Source organism: Phaethon aethereus (assembly GCF_964289735.1).
Source record: "Phaethon aethereus genome assembly, chromosome: Z".
In the NCBI taxonomy this organism is placed as follows: domain Eukaryota; kingdom Metazoa; phylum Chordata; class Aves; order Phaethontiformes; family Phaethontidae; genus Phaethon; species Phaethon aethereus.
Genome location: NC_138577.1, coordinates 10,991,131 through 11,013,451, shown reverse-complemented (window position 1 = coordinate 11,013,451; position 22,321 = coordinate 10,991,131). Strand labels below are relative to the sequence as shown.

The 22,321-nt window shown below is 45.4% G+C and overlaps 1 protein-coding gene across 1 annotated transcript; it reads right to left on the bottom strand.

The window, feature by feature from the left end:
* Positions 1 to 2,953: 2,953 nt before the first annotated feature.
* On the bottom strand, positions 2,954 to 15,050 carry NUDT2 (nudix hydrolase 2). Its single transcript, XM_082012802.1, has 2 exons — positions 14,031 to 15,050; positions 2,954 to 3,633 (listed from the first exon to the last, which is right to left on the bottom strand). Exons 1-2 carry the CDS (start codon positions 14,161 to 14,163, stop codon positions 3,320 to 3,322), a joined length of 447 nt encoding a protein of 148 aa, XP_081868928.1. The 5' UTR covers positions 14,164 to 15,050; the 3' UTR covers positions 2,954 to 3,319.
* Positions 15,051 to 22,321: the final 7,271 nt, after the last annotated feature.

The window sequence follows — 22,321 nt, the reverse complement described above, 5'->3', positions numbered from 1 at the left end:
AGCAGTAATGTAGGGTTTTTTTCTAGAAAGGAGTAAGACTGTTTTCAGCCTTTACACTTCTTGTATGAGCCTAACTACCTGTGATCCATCACACTCAATCCTGATCTTTTCTCAGTGAAACTTGCAATGTCTTAGTGTTTTCCTAGTATTCATGAATTTTTGCTTTCCTTCTCCCTGATCTTGTGATGCTGTAAACCATAATCACAGCTATAGATCAGGAATTATTTGGAGAAAGAAATACTAACACCAAGAAATTACAAGTATGAGCTGCATCAGTGTATTTGTTCAGCAGTGCAAAGGATACCATATCCTAACCTGTCTCTTACTCAAACAACACTTTTCACTTTACCTAAATTAACTTTTTGTGCCATTTCAGTGGAGCTTGGACTTCTCTAGAGTTGGATTCTATCTAACCTAAGGCAGAAGGTCTCCAGGGAATTCAACTCTCTGAATTTTATATTTTTTTAGAGTTGTATTTTTCAACATAGAAACATATTTCTTAACATATTTTTCAAACATTTTCAACATAGATCCACAACCTGGTAAAAAGTTAGCTGCCACAGCATATTATTATGACCAAAAACTTAACTGGTCTCAAGAAAGAAAATACAAACCTTATTGGTTCAGGGCATAAAAATCATAGAGGTTGGAAATAAATGTCTTCCAGGCAGATTATTCCATAATTATTAACTGGTGGGTTTCCTACACACTCCTTGGGAAAGTATTTTACTAGTAGACATGGGCAGAGGAAGAACTCTTTCTTCACTGGTGAGCAGTGAACACAAATACCACAGTTAGAATTAAATTCTGACTTCCCAATGTTTCCACTTCAAAATAAATCCAAAGACTTTTGAGTCAAGTTTCCAAATGTGTAAGCATCATTTTACACACAAAATTTGTGGGAATACATTCTGCACATAAATCGTTCAAAATGCACACGCAGTGCCTCACCAATTATCACAGTTACATCCTTTATACCTTTTTCTACTACCTTTGAAATTTTGTGCAAGGACCACATTGCCTTACAGTGCACACAACTTGTTACCTTCCAAAAGCTTGACACATTTTGGGAACACTATGTATGCAGTGCCATTAAAATGCAAACGCTTACTTGGACTTCAGCTAATGTTGTGCTTTCCAAAGCAGCAAGGGCTTACGTTCATTACTGCTGAATGGACAGAACAGATGACTTGTTACTGATTCTATAATTCATACTGAATATGCTAATCTTGCTTATAAACATGAAGGCAGTAACACCATTGTTTACATAGCACTGATTAAATGGTAGTTCAAACAATAATGAAAAAATAAGACTGTGAAGCAGCACAGGCTTTTAACTATTTTTCTCCCCTCTCTTTTACTGGTTGTTCTCTTCTAGTTATTTCTCACTGGTTTAGCTACCTTAGATGCTAGAGACCAAATTTGCCAAGCTATGGACAGAGGAGCTGAAGGTGTGAGTCTTCATCACGAGAGGTCTTAAAAAGCATGTTAGCCAAATATCCATCAGGAAAGACTCCAAAATAGCAGATTCCGCCTTGGGGCTGGACCAGTTGACAGTGGGAGACACCTTCCATCCTCTGCTCCTAAAGCTACCTGAGAAATGCTCAGAGCAATTGCACAACCTGTGTGCTTGTTCACTCTCTGCCATCACCTGAACGCAATGCTTTTAAACAGTGTTCATAATCAAAATAAAACCTGACTGTAAAGTGGTGGAAGCACTGAAATTGTGTGTGTGTATATATACTAAAAGCCCCTTATAGTGCATCCTTTTTTATGTGTGTGTGTGTGTATATATATATACAGGATACAAAAAAGGATGCACTATAAGGGAGCTTTTAGAAATCACTCTACAGAAATCACTCTACAGAAATCATTTTACAGAATGATGAGCAAGACACCACTGTCACAGTGGTACTAACATTATTAACATATGGTGCACCAAAGGATGAGTGCTACGTAACTGGAGACTAGCACAGTACTAAACTGCTGCCCCTATTTCTCAGTCCAGTTATGCTGCGTCTCTGGTACCAATCACAGGTCTTCTCCAGGGATGATGTGATGCTGATGACCCTCTTTTCACTCCTGCAGCGAGGAGAAAGACAACGTGGAAGTAGAACCCACTTTCACATGCACTGATTTGCTTTGCAAGGTCCAAGTGCCTAAGCAGCAAAGGCTAGAGGAGACCTAGGGAAGAAGAGACACTTATTGTCCCCAAAGTTCCTTGGGATTCAGAAAACCTCATTCATCACCTAAAAATTTTAATAATACTGTGATGTTTTTTGGTATTTATGTACCAAAACATCCAAAAGACTATGAACCATTATTATGAACTGAACATGCATACAGAGTGCTGCCAACCTCAGCTCCCACTGATGTCAATGACAAAAGAGAGGCCACAAGAAAGTTGATGCAGGCGAGCTCATGAGTACCACCACAGGCTACCGCAATCATCAGCACGAGTATCCACAGCACAGCACTGGCAGTGCACATGGCCCTACTGCCCACACATGGGTGCAGGCTGCAGCCACAGAAACACAGATGCTATCAAATGGACAGAAGATTGCACATTAGCTTAGATATTCTGTGTGGAAAATGATATATTGGGCAGACAGATTTCCCTTTCCCAACCCCCTGAATAATGTATAGCCAAGGTGTCTGTTAAAAAGCAAAAAATGAAAAGAGACGCAGAAGAAGAACTTCAAGTTTACCATTTACATGCTGTACATCAACAGTTTACTAAGACTCTTTGATGAAAAATGTTTTCATAACAGTACATTAGTGATGTACATAAATTCATGATACAAACAAACAAGACATGAAATGGTTTGACAAGTTATCACAGCATATTAGTGGAGGAGTTGGGAACAGAACTACTGCTTCCCCATTTGAAATGCAAGGTGCAACTTCTGCATTAAACATTTTGTCATTAAAAATCTCCGTATACTCATTTTCTCAACTCTGTAGTTCTACTTCAGAAAGTCGAGGAATAAAGTGTTTGATTTTTCAGAAAGACTTCTTGTTCAGCACTTCAAGGAGGGGCGAAGGGAAGGAAAAAGAAAAGGAGACAGGGACAGAGGAAGTCTTTGGTAGCTCTGGGTTTCAGATCAGACATCTCTGGTTCACGGTTCAATCAGACCACGCTTTTTTGTATTAGGTAGGGGAGACAAAAGCACAAGCTCTTTAAAAGCTCTTCACTGAATTTGTATAGATTTAAAAAAGAAAGCTACTTTTCTGCAGCCATATAGTTCTTCTCCTGGTTAAAAAAAAAAAAAGCAGGCTATGCTTCTTCAAAAATTCCCCTTACGCTTCACAAAAGCAGTTACTCTTTGGAGCAGAGAAATTGATGTACTTCTTTCAGTGTTGCTTGCATGTCCTCATATTCCGCAAATTTGCAAGCATCCTCCAGCTTCAGCCATTGGAAAGCTTGGTGCTCCTCTGAGAGCTTGATTTCGGTGTTACAGTCCTTCATTTCTGCCAGCCAGTAAATGACGGTCTTCGGTTTGCCACGGACAGGATAGTGCAGTTCTTTTTTGTACCCCTCTATGAGGGTGAGCTGACTGGCCTGAAGACCAGCCTCTTCTTGTGTTTCCCGGAAGGCTGTCTGCAGGTCATCCTCTCCTGGATCCACGTGGCCTGTCAAGAAGGTCAAAAAGTAAGTCTCTGAGAAGGAAACTCAGGTTTTGTTTATTCAATTGACAACTAGGAAACACTGGGAGGCACAGATAAGAGTACACTGTAGACGATACAGAATCAAACGGAAATCGGACAACAGAGATTGTTTTTCCAAGTGTCATGTCCTGATTCATCTTTGTCTCATGGCTTTAGGATCGTTGTTTATACCACACCTTCTGAAACTCCCAGTGGCCTGTCAGCACTAGACCTCTTTTCTTCCCAGTGCTCCTCTCCTCTTCTGCAGCACTCTTCACCCATAACCACAGAATGGTTTGGGTTAGAAGGGATCTCCAAAGATCATCTGGTCCAACCCTCCTACAATAAGCAGGGACATCTTCAACTAGATCACATTGCTCAGAGACCCATCCAACCTGACCTGGAATGTTTCCAGGGATGTTCCACATTAGATCATACGGACATGACTCATGAATGCTTCCCCTTTATCTCAGGGAAGGGAGACAGCTCATCTGCAAGAGTCTTCGTCCTCTCCCACCCCTTTCCTCCCACAGAAGCTTAAGGCTCAATTCTGCAGAATTCTTACTCATGCCAACAGCCCAGAAACAACGGGACCAGGCACCAACAAATGCCATTTAAAAGGTAGGTTTCAGTTAGGCAGTTAGGGGTATTTTTGTCTCTCTCCCATATTCCCCTCTGAAACACAGCAACCCTAAGAGACAGTCCTTTCAGCAGCTGCATAGTTCGTCTAGGACACATCATTTATTTTATGTTGCTCAGAATGAGAGGTGCCATTACAAACAACGGATAAATATAACATATTCCCAGCTGTTTGTACTTTTGTTGAGAAATGTCAGATTTGGTTTTCTCATGAAAACCCCAGACCAGAACATAAATAGAAGCCAAGCAAGATCTCAAAAAAGCAACATAGCAGGAGCTGGGAGACTTCAAGAGGGAAAGTTAGGCTTTATTTTGCCCCTGGTGTCACTCTATCTTCTATGCAGCTGCCTGCATATAGCTGTAATTTCACTACAGAGATGAACCTTTCCTCAGGGCTCAGGTACCCAAAGCCACCCTTTAGTACTAGAACTGGGGTATGTGGGAAGCTCATTTTGCTTTCCCAACAGGTCTCACTCACTTCTTTGTCTGTGAATCAGAAGCTTAAACACCTCTTACAAAGTGACATCAATCGCAAATTTAAAATATGCTTCTATTTTAAGCAGCAACTGTGCAGAAAACAGAATCTGATGTTGCACTTGATGTCTCAGATATTTGAGATCAAATACAGTGAGGCTTTGAGTAAAAATATTTTTCCTATGAATCTCAGCACTGCAATTCAAGCTGTTTCCTTTTTCACAGAATCACAGAATCACTAGGTTGGAAAGGACCTTTAAGATCATCAAGTCCAACCATTAATCCAGCGCCACCATGTCCCCTAAACCATGTCCTGAAGCGCCACATCCACACGTTTTTTGAACACTTCCAGAGATGGCGACTCCACCACCTCCCTGGGCAGCCTGTTCCAATGCCTGACCACCTTCTCAGTGAAGAAATTTTTCCTAATATCCAATCTAAACCTCCCCTGGCGCAACTTGAGGCCATTTCCTCTTGTCCTATCACTAGTTACTTGGGAGAAGAGACCAACACCCTTGTCGCCACAACCCCCTTTCAGGTAGTTGTAGAGAGCGATAAGGTCTCCTCTCAGCCTCCTCTTCTCCAGACTAAACAACCCCAGTTCCCTCAGCCACTCCTCATAAGAGTTGTGCTCCAGCCCCCTCACCAGCTTCGTTGCCCTTCTCTGGACACGCTCCAGCACCTCAACATCCTTCTTGTAGTGAGGGGCCCAAAACTGAACACAGTATTCAAGGTGCGGCCTCACCAGTGCCGAGTACAGGGGCACAATCACTTCCCTACTCCTGCTGGCCACACTATTCCTGATACAGGCCAGGACGCTGTTGGCCTTCTTGGCCACCTGGGCACACTGCCGGCTCATGTTCAGCCGGCTGTCAACCAGCACCCCCAGGTGCTGGGCTGCTCTCCAGCCACTCCTCCCCAAGCCTGTAGCGTTGCATGGGGTTGTTGTGGCCAAAGTGCAGGACCCTGCACTTGGCCTTATTAAACCTCATACAGTTGGCCTCTGCCCATCGATCCAGCCTGTCCAGATCCCTCTGCAGAGCCCTCCTACCCTCCAGCAGATCAACACTCCCACCCAACTTGGTGTCATCTGCACACTTACTGAGGGAGCACTCAATCCCCTCATCCAGATCATCAATAAAGATATTGAATAATACCGGCCCCAGAACCGAGCCCTGGGGAACACCGCTTGTGACTGGCCGCCAGCCGGATTTAACGCCGTTCACCACAACTCTCTGGGCTCGGCCATCCAGCCAGTTCCTCACCCAGCGAAGAGTAAACCCGTCTAAGCCATGAGCCACCAGTTTCTCCAGGAGAATGCTGTGGGAGACGCTGTCAAAGGCTTTACTAAAGTCCAGGTAGACAACGTCCACAGTCTTTCCCTCATCCACTAGGCGGGTCACCTGGTCATAGAAGGAGATCAGGTTGGTCAAGCAGGACCTGCCTTTCATGAACCCATGCTGGCTGGGCCTGATCCCTTGGTTGTCCTGCAGATGCCCTGTGAGCACTCTCAAGACCAACCGCTCTATAATCTTCCCTGGTACAGAGGTCAGGCTGACAGGCCTGTAGTTCCCAGGATCCTCCTTCCAGCCTTTCTTGTAGACGGGCGGCACATTGGCAAGCCTCCAGTCTTCTGGGACCTCCCCTGTTGACCAGGGCTGCTGATAAATGATGGAGAGTGGCTTGGCAAGCTCCTCCGCCAGCTCTCTCAGTACTCTCGAGTGGATCTCATCAGGCCCCATAGACTTGTGGGTGTCCAGGTGGTTTAGCAAGTCCTTGATTGCTTCCTCCTGGATTATGAGGAGTACATTGTGCTCTCCATCCCCATCTTCCAGCTCAGGGGGCTGAATACCCTGTGGATACCTGGACTGGCTATTAAAGACTGAGGCGAAGAAGGCATTAAGTACCTCAGCCTTGTCCTCGTCCTTGGAGACAATGTTCCCCGCCATATCCAGTAGGGGATGGAGATTCTCCTTGCCTCTCTTTTTGTTGTTAATATATTTGTAAAAACATTTTTTATTATCCTTTACGACTGTGGCCAGACTGAGCTCTAGCTGGGCTTTCGCCTTTCTAATTTTGTCCCTGCTTGACCTAACAAGATCCTTGTACTCTTCGTGAGTTGCCTGCCCCTTCTTCCAGAGGTGATAAACTCTCCTCTTTTCCCTGAGTCCCAGCAAAATCTCCCTGTTCAGCCAGGCCAGTTGCCTTCCCCGCCAGCTCTTCTTACAGCACATGGGGACCGCCTGCTCCTGCGCCTTTAAGATTTCCTTCTTGAAGACTGTCCAGCCTTCCTGGACCCCTTTGCCCTTCAGGACTGTCTCCCAAGGGACTCTCTCAACCAGTGACCTGAACAGGCCAAAGTCTGCCCTCCGGAAGTCCATGGTAGCAGTTTTGCTGACCCCTCTCCTTACTTCCCTCACAACCGAGAATTCTATCATGTCGTGGTCGCTAAGCCCAAGACGGCCTCCGACCACCACATCTCCCACCAGTCCTTCTCTGTTTGTAAACAGCAGGTCCAGCAAGGCATCTCCCCTGGTGGGCTCACTCACGAGCTGTGTCAGGAAGTTATCCTCCACACACTCCAGGAACCTCCTAGACTGTTTCCTCTCTGCCGTGTTATACTTCCAGCAGATGTCCGGTAGGTTGAAGTCCCCCACAAGAACAAGGGCCAGCGAATGCGAGACCTCCGCCAGTCGCTTATAGAATGTCTCATCCGTCTCTTCATCCTGGTTGGGTGGCCTGTAACAGACTCCCAGCAGGATATCTGCCTCATTGGCCTTCCCCCTCATCCTTACCCACAAGCACTCTACTTGGTCTTCACAATCTTCGATTTCTATGCAATCAAAACACTCCCTAACATACAGAGCCACCCCACCGCCTCTCCTTCCCTGCCTATCCCTTCGGAAGAGCTTATAGCCATCCATTGCAGCACTCCAGTCATGAGAAGCATCCCACCATGTTTCTGTGATGGCAACTACGTCGTAGCTGTCGCGCTGCACAATGGCTTCCAGCTCCTCCTGTTTGGTGCCCATGCTGCGTGCATTGGTGTAGATGCACCTAAGCTGGGCTATCGATTTCAACTCTGGCACGTTGAACCTACCCCTAGGTTCAACTCTAGTGAGCCCGGTTTTATCCCCTCCCCCCTCCAAATCTAGTTTAAAGACTTCTCAATGAGGCCTGCCAGCTCATGAGCAAGAATCCTTTTGCCCCTTGGCGTCAGTTGCACTCCATCAGCTGCAAGGAGGCCCAGTGCCGTGTAAACCGCCCCGTGGTCAAAAAACCCAAAATTCTGACGACGGCACCAGCCCCTGAGCCATGTGTTGATCAGGTGTGCTTTCCTGTGCCTTTCAGCGTTCTTCCCTGTCACTGAAGGGATTGACGAAAACACTACCTGCGCTCCCGCTCCATTGACCAGTCGCCCCAGTGCTCTCAAGTCCTTTTTGACTGCTTTTGGGCTTCTTAGCGCAACCTCATCGTTGCCAACCTGCATGACCAACAGCGGGTAGTAATCAGTGGGCCGAACCAGACCAGGGAGTTTCCTGGTGACGTCTCTCACCCAGGCCCCAGGGAGGCAGCAGACTTCCCTGTGAGTTTTGTCAAAGTATATATTTCCATAGCTGAGACTTACTACTAATAGTTGAGAAACAGAATCCACTTGGCCTTGTACAGCTGGATTACTCTTACAGTACCCACAGCAAATGCCCACAGAACATTCATGAACAGTAAGTAACCACTATTTTTTATGATAGTCATGATCTCTAGTCACCAAACGTGCAATGAGTTGAGGTAGCAAAAAAGCTGGAGAGCTGGATTCGGTTTCAACTCAAAGGACACTACAGCAACCTCCTGCTCTCCTGCAGTGACAGTCAGTCACCTCACCTTGCTGCTGCTAACCTCAAGACTAAGCTCAGCAAGTTTCCAACTTTGTGCAATAAAGTCTACCTACTGGGAGAAAAAAGGACTGCTGGCAGCACCTCAATCCATGGTGGGGGTTGACCATGAGGTGGTTTACACGGCACCAGGCCTGCTGGCAGCAGATGGAGTGCAACTTTCTCCAAGGGGGAAACGGATTCTAGCTTATGAGTTGGCAGGCCTCATCGACAGGCCTTTAAACTAGATTTGAAGGGGGAAGGGGATAAAACCGGGCTCACTAGAGTTGAACCTAGGGGTGGCATGCTGGCTTTGGGGCTGAAACCGATAGCCCAGCTCAAGTGCATCTACACCAATGCACGCAGCATGGGCACCAAACAGGAGGAGCTGGAAGCCATTGTGCAGAGGGACAGCTATGACTTAGTTGCCATCACAGAAACACGATGGGATGACTCTTGTGACTGGAGTGCTGCAATAGATGGCTATAAGCTCTTCAGAAGGGATAGGTATGGAAGGAGAGGCGGTGGGGTGGCTCTGTATGTTAGGGAGAGTTTTGATTGTATAGAAGTCAACGATTGTGATGACTAAGTCGAGTGCTTATGGGTAAGGATGAGGGGGAAGGCCAACGAGGCAGATATCCCGCTGGGAGTCTGTTACAGACCACTCAACCAAGATGAAGAGGCAGATGAAGCATTCTATAAACAACTGGCAGAAGTCTCGTATTCGCTAGCCCTTGTTCTTGTGGGGGACTTCAATCTACCGGACACCTGCTGGAAGTGTAACAGAGCAGAGAGGAAACAATCCAGGAGGTTTCTGGAGTGTGTGGAAGAGAACTTCTTGACACAGGTGGTAAGTGAGCCTATCAGGGGAGGTGACCCGCTTGACCTGCTGTTTACAAACAGAGAAGGACTGGTGGGAGATGTGGTGGTTGGAGGCTGTCTTGGGCTTAGCAAGCATGAAATGATAGAATTCTCAATTCTGAGTGAAGTAAGTGTGTGTGTGGGGTGTCAGCAAAACTGCTACCATGGACTTCTGAAGGGCAGACTTCAGATTGTTCAGGTCACTGGTTGAGAGAGTCCCTTGGGAAACCATCCTGAAGGGCAAAGGAGTCCAGGAAGGCTGGACAGTCTTCAAGAAGGAAACCTTAAAGGCACAGGAGCAGGCGGTCCCCATGTGCCATAAGAAGAGCTGGCAGGGCAGACGACTGGCCTGGCTGAACAGGGAGATTTTGCTGGGACTCAAGGAAAAGAGGAGAGTTTATCACCTCTGGAAGAAGGGGAAGGCAACTCAAGAAGAGTACAGGGATCTTGTTAGGTCAAGCAGAGAGAAAATTTGAAAGGCAAAAGCCCAGCTAGAACTCAATCTGGCTACCGTCATAAAGGATAACAAAAAATGCTTTTACAAATATATTAACAACAAAAAGAGATACAAGGAGAATCTCCATCCCCTACTGGATATGGCGGGGAACATTGTCACTAAGGATGAGGATAAGGCTGAGGTACTTAATGCCTTTTTTGCCTCAGTCTTTAATAGCCAGACCAGTTATCCTCAGGGTATTCAGACTCCTGAGCTGGAAAACAGGGATGGAGAGCAGAAAAAACTCCCCATAATCCAACAGGAAGAAGTTACCGACCTGCTATGCCACCTGGACACCCACAAGTCTATGGGGCCTGATGGGATCCACCCAAGAGTACTGAGGGAGCTGGCAGAAGAGCTTGCCAAGCCCCTCTCCATCATTTATCAGCAGCCCTGGTTAACAGGGGAGGTCCCAGATGACTGGAGGCTTGCCAGTGTGAGACCAATCTACAAGAAGGGCCGGAAAGAATGGTGCAGGGAACTATAGGCCTGTCAGCCTGACCTCTGTACCGAAGATCATGGAGCGGTTCATCTTGAAGGTGCTCAGAGGGTATGCGCAGGACAACCAGGGGATGAGGCCCAGCCAGCACAGGTTCATGAAAGGCACGTCCTGCTTGACCAACCTGATCTCCTTCTATGACTGGGTGAGCCGCCTGGTGGATGAGGGAAAGGCTGTGCATGTTGCCTACCTGGACTTTAGTAAAGCCATTGACAGCATCTCCCACAGCATTCTCCTGGAGAAGCTGGCGGCTCATGGCTTAGACAGGTGTACTCTTTGCTGGGTAAAAAACCACCTGGACAGCCGAGCCCCCAGAGTTGTGGTGAATGGAGTTAAATCCAGTTGGCGTCCAGTCACAAGTAGTGTTCCCCAGGGCTCAGTTCTGGGGCTGGCCTTGTTTAATATCGATGATCTGGATGAGGGGATCGAGTGCTCCCTCAGTAAGTTTGCAGATGACACCAAGTTGGGTGGGCGTGCTGATCTGCTCGAGGGCAGGAGGGCTCTGCAGAGGGATCTGGACAGGCTGGATCGCTGGGCTGAGATCAACTGTATGAGGTTTAATAAGGCCAAGTGCAGGGTCCTGCACTTTGGCCACAACAACCCCATGCAACGCTACAGGCTTGGGGAGAAGTGGCTGGAGGGCTGCCCAGCAGAAAAGGGACCTGGGGGTGCTGGTTGACACCCAGCTGAATATGAGCCTGCAGTGTGCCCAGGCAGCCAAGGCAGCCAGCAGCATCCTGGCCTGTATCAGAAATAGTGTGGCCAGCAGGAGTAGGAAAATGATTGTACCCATGTACTGCAGCCCTGGTGAGGCCGCACTTCAAATATTGTGTTCATTTTTGGGCCCCTCACTACATGAAGGACATTGAGGTGCTCAAGCGTGTCCAAAGAAGGGCAACGAAGCTGGTAAGGGGTCTGGAGAACAAGGCTTATGAGGAATAGCTGAGGGAACTGGGGTTTTTCAGTCTAGAGGAGGCTAGGGGGAGACCTTATTGCTCTCTACAACTACCTGAAAGGAGGTTGTGGCGAGGTATGTGTTGGTCTCTTCTCCAAACTAACTAGTGATAGAATGAGAGGGAATAGCCTCAACTTGCGCCAAGAGAGGTTTAGACTGGATATTAGGAAAAGTTTCTTTACTGAGAGAGTGGTCAAGCATTGGAACAGGCTGCCCAGGGAGGTGGTGGAGTCACCGTCACTGGAAGTATTCAAAAAACATGTGGACATGGCACTTCAGGATATGGTTTAGTACGCATGTTGCTGTTGGCTTGACGGTTGGACTTGATCTTGAAGGCCTTTTCCAACCTTAATGATTCTGTGATTCAATCCACAGCTTCCAGATCTTCCTGCACTAACACGATTCCAATATGCTGAGGAGGAAAACAAACCCCACATCCTTTTCCTGTCAGTCTCGGCTGAAAAGTCACCCTTCTAGGGGCAGAGATGAGGCTGATGAAGCTGATGTGGGGGCATTTAAGCAAGTTCAGTTTAATCCCATCAGGCTTGCAGCTGCTTAGGGAACTTTTAAAATACCAACGTACAGCTGTAGCTGTAAATTGCTTTTTGCAGTCTCTTGGAGAGATGATTACAACTTCTCAATCTGCCTCCTGACACATTAAATATAAGTCTGCATCCTATACAAGTTATGTTACTGCATCATACAACCTGAGGCTGCCTTTGAAGACCACTCATATGAGAGACAACATATAATGTAATAGCTCCCTTTCATTTATTGCCCTCCAAATCTGTACCAAACTGCTATCAAAAGCTGCCATCAGATGGTGGCTTTTGATCTATAAAACCTCAAACAATATGTTGAGGGAGGTGATTCTGCCCCTCTGCTCCACTCTGGTGAGACCCCACCTGGAATCCTGCATCCAGTCTGGAGTCCTCAGCACAGGAATGACAGGGACCTGTTAGAGCAGGTCCAGAGGACGCTACAACAATGACCAGAGGGATGGAACACCTCTGCTGTGAGGACCGGCTGAGAGAGTTGGGTTTATTCAGCCTGGAGAAGAGAAGGCTTCAGGGAGACCTTATTGCAGCCTGCCAGTAGTTAAAGTGGGCTTAGAAGAAAGATGGGGACAGATTTTTTAGCAGGGCCTGTTGCAACAGGACAAGGGGTAATGGTTTTAAACTGAAAGAGGGTAGACTTAAGACTAGATACAGGGAAGAAATTTTTCACAGTGAGTGTGGTAAAACACCGGCACAGGTTGCCCAGGGAGGTGGTAGATACTCCATCCCTGGAAACATTCCAGGTCAGGTTGGACGGGGCTGTGAACAACCTGATCTAGTTGAAGATGTCCCTGCTCATTGCAGCGGGGTTGGACTCAATGATCTTTAAAGGTCCCTCCAAACTCAAACTTTTCTATGATTCTGAATGAGTGAGATATATATGCCTATGAGTCATTTCACTCCCTACTGAAATGCCTACAAGTCATTTCAATCGCTTCTCCAGAATCCCTGTGTTCCCAGCGAACCTTTCCATATGGGTCTCTCCTCTCACAGCAACTAATCATGTCCCAGCACATGTTTTTCAGCTTTCCAGTAGGCTGCAGACTTTGCTCCCTTGGGCTTTTGGTAAAGTGGACAAAGGGGGAGGTTTGAAAAGTTTTGTTCTTTCCCTTAATAGGAGACCGTAGTTGATACTGTTACAAGCTTTTTTCCCAATTTGCAAATTCCTGTTTACAAACTGCTCCTGCAATGTGCTTTAAGAGCACTGCATTTTACAAAACAAGAAGTAAAAACTAGCAGGCAGAAATCTCAGAGGGTAAAAACCAGCATGTAAGATCTACAAGGAACCTGAAGTATTTCTGTGCTGCACTTTTCCCGGTACCAGGGCTGCAACTATGTACTACCAAACACTGGCTGTGTCATGTGTCTTTACAAGGTGTTGCTACAGGTCTTGGGGCGCCAGGCTTGTCTCCTACTCAGGGCCTCACTGATGAGTGAGGATGGCTCAGGTGAAGATGGCTGATAAAGTTACTTCTTAGCTGTCCCTCTTGTCTCTGCTGCATTAGGTATGTGCTCTTCATCAATGATCTCCTGAACTTAAAGAAACTCCTGCATCTTCTAAGAAAGGTCTGTTAAAGTAAGCCATTACCAATTTCAGTTTGCCTTCTAACATTGTGCTGCAACCTGCAATCTTTCTGAGTACACATGGGTCAAACAACAGTGCATTGGCAGTGGTGGTATTTGTTGGTGGGTCAGACCTTGAGCAAGAATGTAAAAATTTCTCTAGCTATGTAACTTCAGCTGTCTGCTCAATGCCTGCCAGAAAGATCAGATATCTGAGGAAGAGGATTGGGTGACCTCCCTCCCAACCCCAATCAGTCATGTCCAATAGTTTATACAGTCACAACTTGCAGAGAATTTTGGCCACAAAACTCCCCACTCAGCTCCACAAACAGCATAATCAGCGGCTACTGTCAACTGTTTAACTGCCCCTCAAAGCTGACCTTAGCAGCATTCAGCCAAAGTTCAGTCTGTAATCTCACTCCCTCCCTACACAAACGACCCTGAAGTGTGTTATCAGACCAAACATCACCTTTGGGTGGGGTCCAGTGATGGGTCCCATAGGATGTCTGAAGGAGGAGGTATTCAATACCGTCAGTGACCTTCGAAGATGGTGCTGACTGCAGCCTCCTGTAGATGATCAAGCCACAAGCCCTCACAGCCATATCCCTCTGTTAAGTTCACGGAGCTGTGGAAGAGCAGAGAGGATCAACCAGGAACAACATACAACATGGAGCTCAAACAAACTAGTCGTATAAATACGCCAGGAAACATATCTCAGCATGGGTCAAAAGTCATCTATCCCTTTGCAGTTACTACACAATTAAACTACATCTTATTAACTACCTTTGAATTGTTAAAAAATTGAGTCCTCTCCCTTTAAAACAAGAAAATAAGAACCTATCTAAAAACTTTTTAAAAAAGGTTATCAAGAAGTATGAAATATGACCTGCATGGTATTTTTTGCTGCTGATGTATTACAGACCACACCACAGGGAGGTAAAAAAAAAAAAAAAGAGAAAGCGAAAGCATAAGGAAAGCCACTGATTAACACTCCAAAGCTTTTCCACTGCAAAAATCCAGAGGCACTATGCAAAGATAATACCTCAACATTACTGGAAGTGGCATACAGAAATAATTGCCCAACACATGTCCTCTGCAGCAGAGAACTCCTTGAGATGCCAGTGGCAGAGCTGGCAAAATTAATACCAAAAGACAGGCTCTCTGCTGTCTGGGCTAGACATGAGGCTGTTATACATATCCGTTAAGCACTAATTTGATGTAAGTAGAAAGGAACACACCTCTGAAGTGACAAATATTGTAATCAATAAGCTACACAGCCAGCACAACAGGTCCTACATAGAGAGAAAGCAATGGAGATGAGAAATCCACGTTAAAGAATCCAGCATGTCGCAATTCCAGGCAAAGCGCTGCCTTTTCACAGAGCCGCACATTTCAGTATGCAATAAATTCACACACTACGGTTTTCCCTTGGGATGCCCAGTGAGGCACAGCAACACCTCCAGTTTCTCAAGTGGGAAACCACAGCACCGAATCCTTCACCACCGACCCAGCCCCAGTGTCCAGCTCCCCTGGTTAACCCCTCTTTAACCGCCTCCATTAGCTTCTGATCAGCCATGACAAAGACAACCCCCTGCTGCCAACCCACAGAAGCCCCGGGCAGCGCAGGGACCAACCCCGCCCGATTCGGAACGCAGAGCCGCCCAGGGCGGGGAACGGCACCACCTCCCGCCCGCGCCTGGAAGCGCCGCGCCCGGACGTCCAGAGCCTGGAAGGACAAACGTTGCCGAGGGCCGCCAGGCCAGCGGCCCCCAGGCCCCTCCGCCGCTGCCAGGCATCTCGGGGCCGCGCTCCGCTCCCCTCCCGCCCACAGAAGGTGTCCCCTCGTGCCCCGGGGAGCTGCTGGGCCGCTCGCAGCGGGCAGGCCACCCTGCAGCACCGGGCTGAGGCGAGGACCGCCTGGCGGCCCGGGGGAGGCAGAGCGCAACCGGCCGTGACCATGGCATCGGGACAGCCCGATGCATGCCGGGACACTGGGGGAGCCAGGCACAGACGCTCCGAACACAGACCACCCTCACTTCAGCCACCCTCCACCCCCCGCCCTCACCTTCGCGTCCGGGCCGGAGAGTAGGCGGAGCACGGCGCACGACGGAAGGCAGCTTCAACCAATCACAGCGCCTCACATGTAGGCAGTACCTCCTCCCCTCTCGTACTGTCCTCCCTCCGCCCCCGTCCTGTCTCTCGGCTCCGCCCAGACTGGCGTACAGATTTCGGATTGGTTTCTCCTCACCGGGACACTCCCCATCCGTGCCTCTCCCTCGTCCTATTCGCTGTCAGCGGGCGCGAGGCTGAGCGCGCGCGTTTGAAGCGGGAAAAGCGTCGTTGCTATGGAGACGCGGCCTAGTTGCTGCTGCCGGTGAGTGGCTGCGGGCCCGCGGGCCGGTAGAGCGCAGCGGCTGGCGGAGGCGGGGGTGCCTGCCGTGAGGTGAAGGGGACGGCCGCGCCGCCGAGATAGGGAGGGCGGGCAGTTGTCCCGGGGGCCATCACTCTCCCCGGACGGCGGGCAGCGCCCCGGCTTCTCTCAGCCCCAGTCCGAGCTGGCTGCGGTGCGATCTGCTGGGCCGCCCCCTCCTTCGGGCCCCGCCCGGCTCTTATGTGTGCGGGGAAGAGAGGAAAAAAAAATCCGGGGTGGAATAGCGCAGGGAAGTATGAGAGGAAAGCCTGCAGACAGCGGGGTGCAGGGGCGAGGCGGCCGCTGCGGGAGGGTCCCGGCAGCTGTCTGGGTGTGAGGCCTCTGCCTCAGCTCTGCACCCCTTCTTCCAGGGGATGAAGCTACAGAGTTCCTTAGTCTGCAACTAAATTCAGCGAGGGAAGCTATAGATGCCTACTGGGCTAAATTCAGTGACTACATCTCCCCGCAGTCATACAGTGTAATTCCAGATGCACAGCGTTTTGTTTTGATACAATTATAAAATAAATATCGAAAGCCATTTGGTAAATCTTACTGGCAAGAGAAGCTCGGGCACAATTTTCAAATAATCAGCATCCCAATATAACTCATAGATTATTTTCTTAGCACGCGGTTGAATATTAGACACTTCCCATTTCCATGCAGCTGTTGTTTTAAGCAGTTGTCAGGGATCAGCTGTAGGATGGAGTCTCTTCTGCTGAGGTCACCAGGCTATAGTTAGTACGAAGGATTGATTATAAAAAATAGCGGTCTCTTGCCAACTGAAAAATACTCTGTTGGAAAACAAAAAAACCCCAATATTTGGTTGTTCCTTTTAATTTCAATGTTCTTTGAAACAGATTTAATTGTAGTTTGTATTAATCAACTCTGTATTAGGTACTTCAGTAGCAAAGCGAGTGTTGCTGCAAGGACAAGGCCTGCATCATGGTTCAACTGTAAAATTGTCATTTAACATTAAAAGGAATCCTTTCTCTCCAATTACTTTTACTATACAGAAACTATAGGCAGTAGTCTTGCTAGTATTCAGCTTTGTTCCTCATATCTTAAAAACAGGCTGCTGCAACGCTCGCTCCAATGAGGAACAGAACAGTTAATACCGTGTTGTGTACTTGCACGGGGAGTTGTGTAGTGTAATCCTATGATCTTACAAAGGGATCTACTGCAACGTCAAACACTGTTTCATAGATCCCTGCCTACTGCATGAAACTGAAATTACAAACTTGTGTTACAATACAGATTATCTCTTATTATGGAGCTTGTGTTTATAAAAGTGCAACCACATCCTGACCCCGTTCTTCACAGGATACCCTAGTTTCCAAGGAATGGGGTCAGAATGATTAAAGATAAAGGATTTTGTGTGGTACTCTGGAAAAGCAAATTAGCCATTCACATCTGGAGGGCTAAATCAGATTTGGCTTTGGATCACAGTTGAAAAAGGGCTTAATGTTCAGACGAATAAGAAATACAGATGGATGACTGGTGACAGGAGTCTCCCTTTTCTCTATCGTATGATTGCCAGATCAGCTTTGTTCTGGTCTTCTGCTTCTTTCAAAAAACAGCAAACACTTTGGCATGGACGGAGCCTGTGCTGAAGACTTCTTTGAGGTAACGTCGTTACAAGTAAGGAGTACAATACACTACTATAGTTGTGGTCAGGAGAGAAAATGTACCTACCTGTTACATGTGTTTTCAAATTTTATCAGTTCTTAACTTTTTTTTTTAGAAGGTACTTGTAAAGCAAAATGGTTTACATAATACAAAGCAATAGGCAGGAAAACAAGGTGCTGTTTAGGTTTTGTACACTGATTAACAATTACTACATTTATCAGATGCCCTTGAAAATTGTTCCTAATGAGATCAGACCAGAGTTTATGATTCAGAATGATTACCTTTGGATTGTTTGTCTGATTAAATGTATAGTTGCATTAGTTTGCATTTGTAGGAGTGCCACATAAGATTTCTTCACTTTGCCATGACTTAATTTCCCTAGTTTAAAATATGGATACAATGATACGAATAGCAGTGGATGTCAGCTAAAATTGTCAGGTAAATATGAGTGAGCTACAATGGGATAAAAGGGCATGTGAGTGTTATTCAAGTGAACAGTGCACTCAGAACTTTAATATATTAATCAGAGGTTAATAGGGATCAAGATATAGTGGTCTAAGGCTACCTTATTCTTAAAACAGTCTATGTAGGGTTTTTATGTGATTTATTTTATGCAGAGTCACTGACACTTGCTGAGTAAGTATCTTTGAAGGCCAGGCTTTTCTCTGCTTTGAAAAGTGCATTGAGGATGATAAGATCTGTGTAAGAGCTACTTAATAATGAAAAGCGTTTTAAAATGGCGGATCAGCGCCTAGAGCGTAATTTGTGATGAGTTAATTTCCTTCAGAATGCATAAAATGTAACTGCTCGTTTCTACTACTTACGCCTGACTTTTTCCCCCCAGCATTATGAACTTTAAAAAACCTCTATTACTGAAATGGGAGGAGTTTTCTGATGACAAGCTGTGATCTTATTCTGTGCTTTGAGTTAGTCCCTTTATATTAAATTCTAATGCTTTTTTACAATAAGTACTTATGCATTACCAGCATCTGGCAGGCTTTAAAGATCTTTATAAAGCTTTTTTGCATAAGAAATAAGTTGTAGAGAACTCAGGCTTGCCACATAAAGGTGATAGGCTAACTGGTCCCTTGTTCACAGACATCCCACATTGTTCCAACATCACACATATTCCAGCACAAAGGTGTATCAGCATTAACTGTTTATCCCTCACTGCTAGCTTGTGTATTAGTAAGTAAAGATGCTCTGAACTTCATTGTCTTCACTGTTTCATCGACCAGCTTCAGCAGCTCCTTGTCAGAGGAAAAGCAGGTGCCTTGTGTGAGAGGAAAGTGAAGATTTCAAAGTGAAGCAGCTGAGTCTTTCTGCCAGCCACTGAACAGTGAAGAATTACAAGCGATGTTGTAACAGAGATTGAATTAAAAGTTTTTTCTTAGGCCTAACACTATCTGACCTTATAACTGGCTGCTCACGGAGAAAAATACCTCCATACTGACTCAATTCTTTCTCAAAACATATGTTATATCCAACTGTTTTAAGAAGTCGTTGGCTATTGTCTTGATCCTCTTTTCAGTGAAGTCACCCATAGCTTTGCAGGGAAGATGACATGGGCTTTGTTATGAAGCTATCACACTGAAGAATGTTATATTTTTCTTCCCCAGAACACAATGTTCTCTCAGGTGAACAAACAATATTAGATCCTGAGAATAACTGCAGGAATGGTGACTGTTATTTATTGTAAAAAAGTAAGAGTCTTCTCTTTTTTTGCCAGAAGATGGCATTATCATTTACAATTTAGGATTCTTGAAAACCTACCAATATTCCTGTTATTTCTTTACAAAGCCAATTTATTTTGAAGAATTACGTATCTGTTTTAGAAATGGTGTCTTCAGACAGAAGGAATACTACAGTGTTGGATGAATTAAAGTGTTCTTTTAATGATGAGAAAGGTGCTCCTTTCTTTTAGAGCATCACCGATTAAAAGGCCAGAACAGTTTCACTGACAACTGCAGTTTCCCCTGAATTCTCTTGTGTATGAACCAGAACTTTCTTTCAGAAAGTTGTCTCCTCCCGAGTTTGAAAGTAATCGAAATTCTGGAACCCACCACCATGATGATTGCTTAATCTTTTTTCATGGTTAATTTGTTACTCCTTTATTAGTCAATGTTCAGTTTTCCTAGGTTGTGAAATTGCTGTTCCATGGATGGAGAAACACTGGAGTTATGTCCTGAAACCACTTAGATCCAGTTAGATTTCTTATGTCTGGGGAAGCAGAAACAGTTATATTACTTCCTGTGCCAGTTCTCATTAAGAAGCCATTTAGTAGCTTTCACATGGCACAGAACCTTAAACGATAAGCCATGCACAGCTGCTTACATGTCTCGGTACTAACCTTCTCCTATGTATTGCAGTACCTATATTACTTGGGTTTTCTGTATTTTGAGAATCTGAGTCCCTTGTTATCCAAGATAATGGAAATCTGTTTGTACAGTCATTTCTAGCTATTTAGACATGTTTTGATTAAATTTTGATTAGAACCTTGAGCTTAAAATTCTTAGTTCTCTCCTGTTGTCTGCTGCTCGTGTTTTGAGCAGTGTCTCAATTTTTTTTCTTTTTTTCCTATTTTCTCTCTCATATGCTCAACATTATCATTCAAACAGAGGTTATCACCAAATTAGTTCTTGCAATGGTCATTGGCCACTCTGTATTTACCTTAAGCACATATAGAGATGCAAGTGTAATCTAAGATACAGAGTGAGAATAGATGAAAGAAATTCGCTGTATTGTTTTCATCTTTAACAGACTCTCAGCACTTGGAGACTGGTGTCTCAGCTAGGTGTTTTAGCTGCTCCTTTCATCAAACAAAAGAGGTTTCCCATGGCAGTGCATACAGACAGTTACACAGGTCCTGTACTAGTTTTATATGTTAATGTACCAAGCTAGGCATCTTTTAAAAAACATAAACCTTCTTTAAATGAAGTCTGAAGTTCCTGTGGTATTTTACCTGTTACAAAACTTGGCAAATTACAGAATCACAGAATGGTAGGGGTTGGAAGGCACCTCTGAAAATCACCTGGTCAAACCTCCCTGCCAAGGCAGGATCACCCAGGGCAGGTTGCACAGGAATGCCGCCAGTCAGGTTTTGAAGGTCTTCAGAGAAGGAGACTACACAACCTCTCTGGGGAGCCTGTTCCAGTGCCCCATCACCCTCACAATAAATAACTTTTTCCTCATGTTGAGGTGGAACTTCCTGTGCTGCAGTTTATGCCCGTTGCCCCATGTCCTATCACTGGGCACTACTGAATTTTAACACAAGATTATCAGCTGAATTTATCCCTCTCTTATAGTTCTTTCAAAACCATATTTTAACTTGTCTTTCTTCTGAAGAGTTTCAGTTTTTTCCACTCACTGATGAATCTGAAACCAGCAACATTTCCAAAGCATGGAGAAAAATATTTAATGAAAAAACAATACAGAAACGTATAAATAAAAGACTCTGATACAAGCCCATTGTGAATGCTTGTGAAAACCCTTGTGCATGTGTCATACTTAGCCTACTTAGCCTCTCTGATCTTTGGGTTTGCTATTATCTCTGTCAATTTTGATTTCTCCTTCACAGGATTTAACAATATGAGCAGTGGCTCTGACTTTACCTCAAGATTCAGAATTGCATTACATACATATTAAATAAGTCCACCTACATACCAGTGTTTTTGTCTTGAAATTTCTTACTACTGAATCTCATGATTTTATTATGGCTAACTGCTGTCTACAGCTTAGATTCTAGCTTCTCTCTCATTTTAGGTGTCTTCTACTGGACCTTTTGCCCTCTGTAATACCTTATACAACCAGCACTTTAATATAATCTTTATTGTTTTGTTATTATTATTTCAACATAATGTGCTAATTAATTTTAATGATATGGAATAAAATTTGGGGGTGATATTTGATGTTCTTATTTTCTTATATAATGTTACTGTAAAGATGCTTGAAAATCCTGTCAAAGAACTTACCCTGAATTACAGGATGAAAAACCTAGTCTTAAATAACTTGGTTTTCTTGAATGTTATAGTAACCTCCAAACATGAGTAAGGAAGAGCTGTGTTTGCCAAGGTCCTAGAATGAACAAAGATGTAAGAAGGCAGTGGGCAACAGATACTTGAAGTGCTATCATTTTTCCATTTTATGGAACAAGTAAAAATATCTGCAGATATTAATCCATCTGGATACAGACAGCTGCACAATGCATTGCTAGGGAGACATGAGTGAAGGAGTTAAGGTTTTTTTGGCATACCTTGCAGTGATGCATGTTGCTTTTTTGGGTTTCCCAAGAATGCAAGTATGGCGTTCCAATAGCATATATAGATTGAGAGAAATTCTGTGTTGTGGATTTCACAGAATGTTTTGGTTATTCTGTCAAGGACACTTAGAAATGCTCACAAGATTTATGACATACAAGAGAAAGTTACACAACAAAACTGCAACTTTGCTGTAGTTCATCTGTAAGATGAATGGTCTTAGTTATTCAGCTTGAGGTGAGGACAAATGCAATTTCTTCTCCTTTGGTGAGTTAACCAGGGATAGCTGAACCACATTAGACCACATGCTCTGATATTAAATTGAGTATCTAAAATTAGGCATTTTACATTCTGTAGCTTGAGGACAGGGTTTCAGTAGCTGCGGCATTCATCAAGTAGACACCAGGCGTGTAGGAACTCTGCAGCAGTAAGTAACACTGCATTGTGCATACCTTACACGTTATTCTG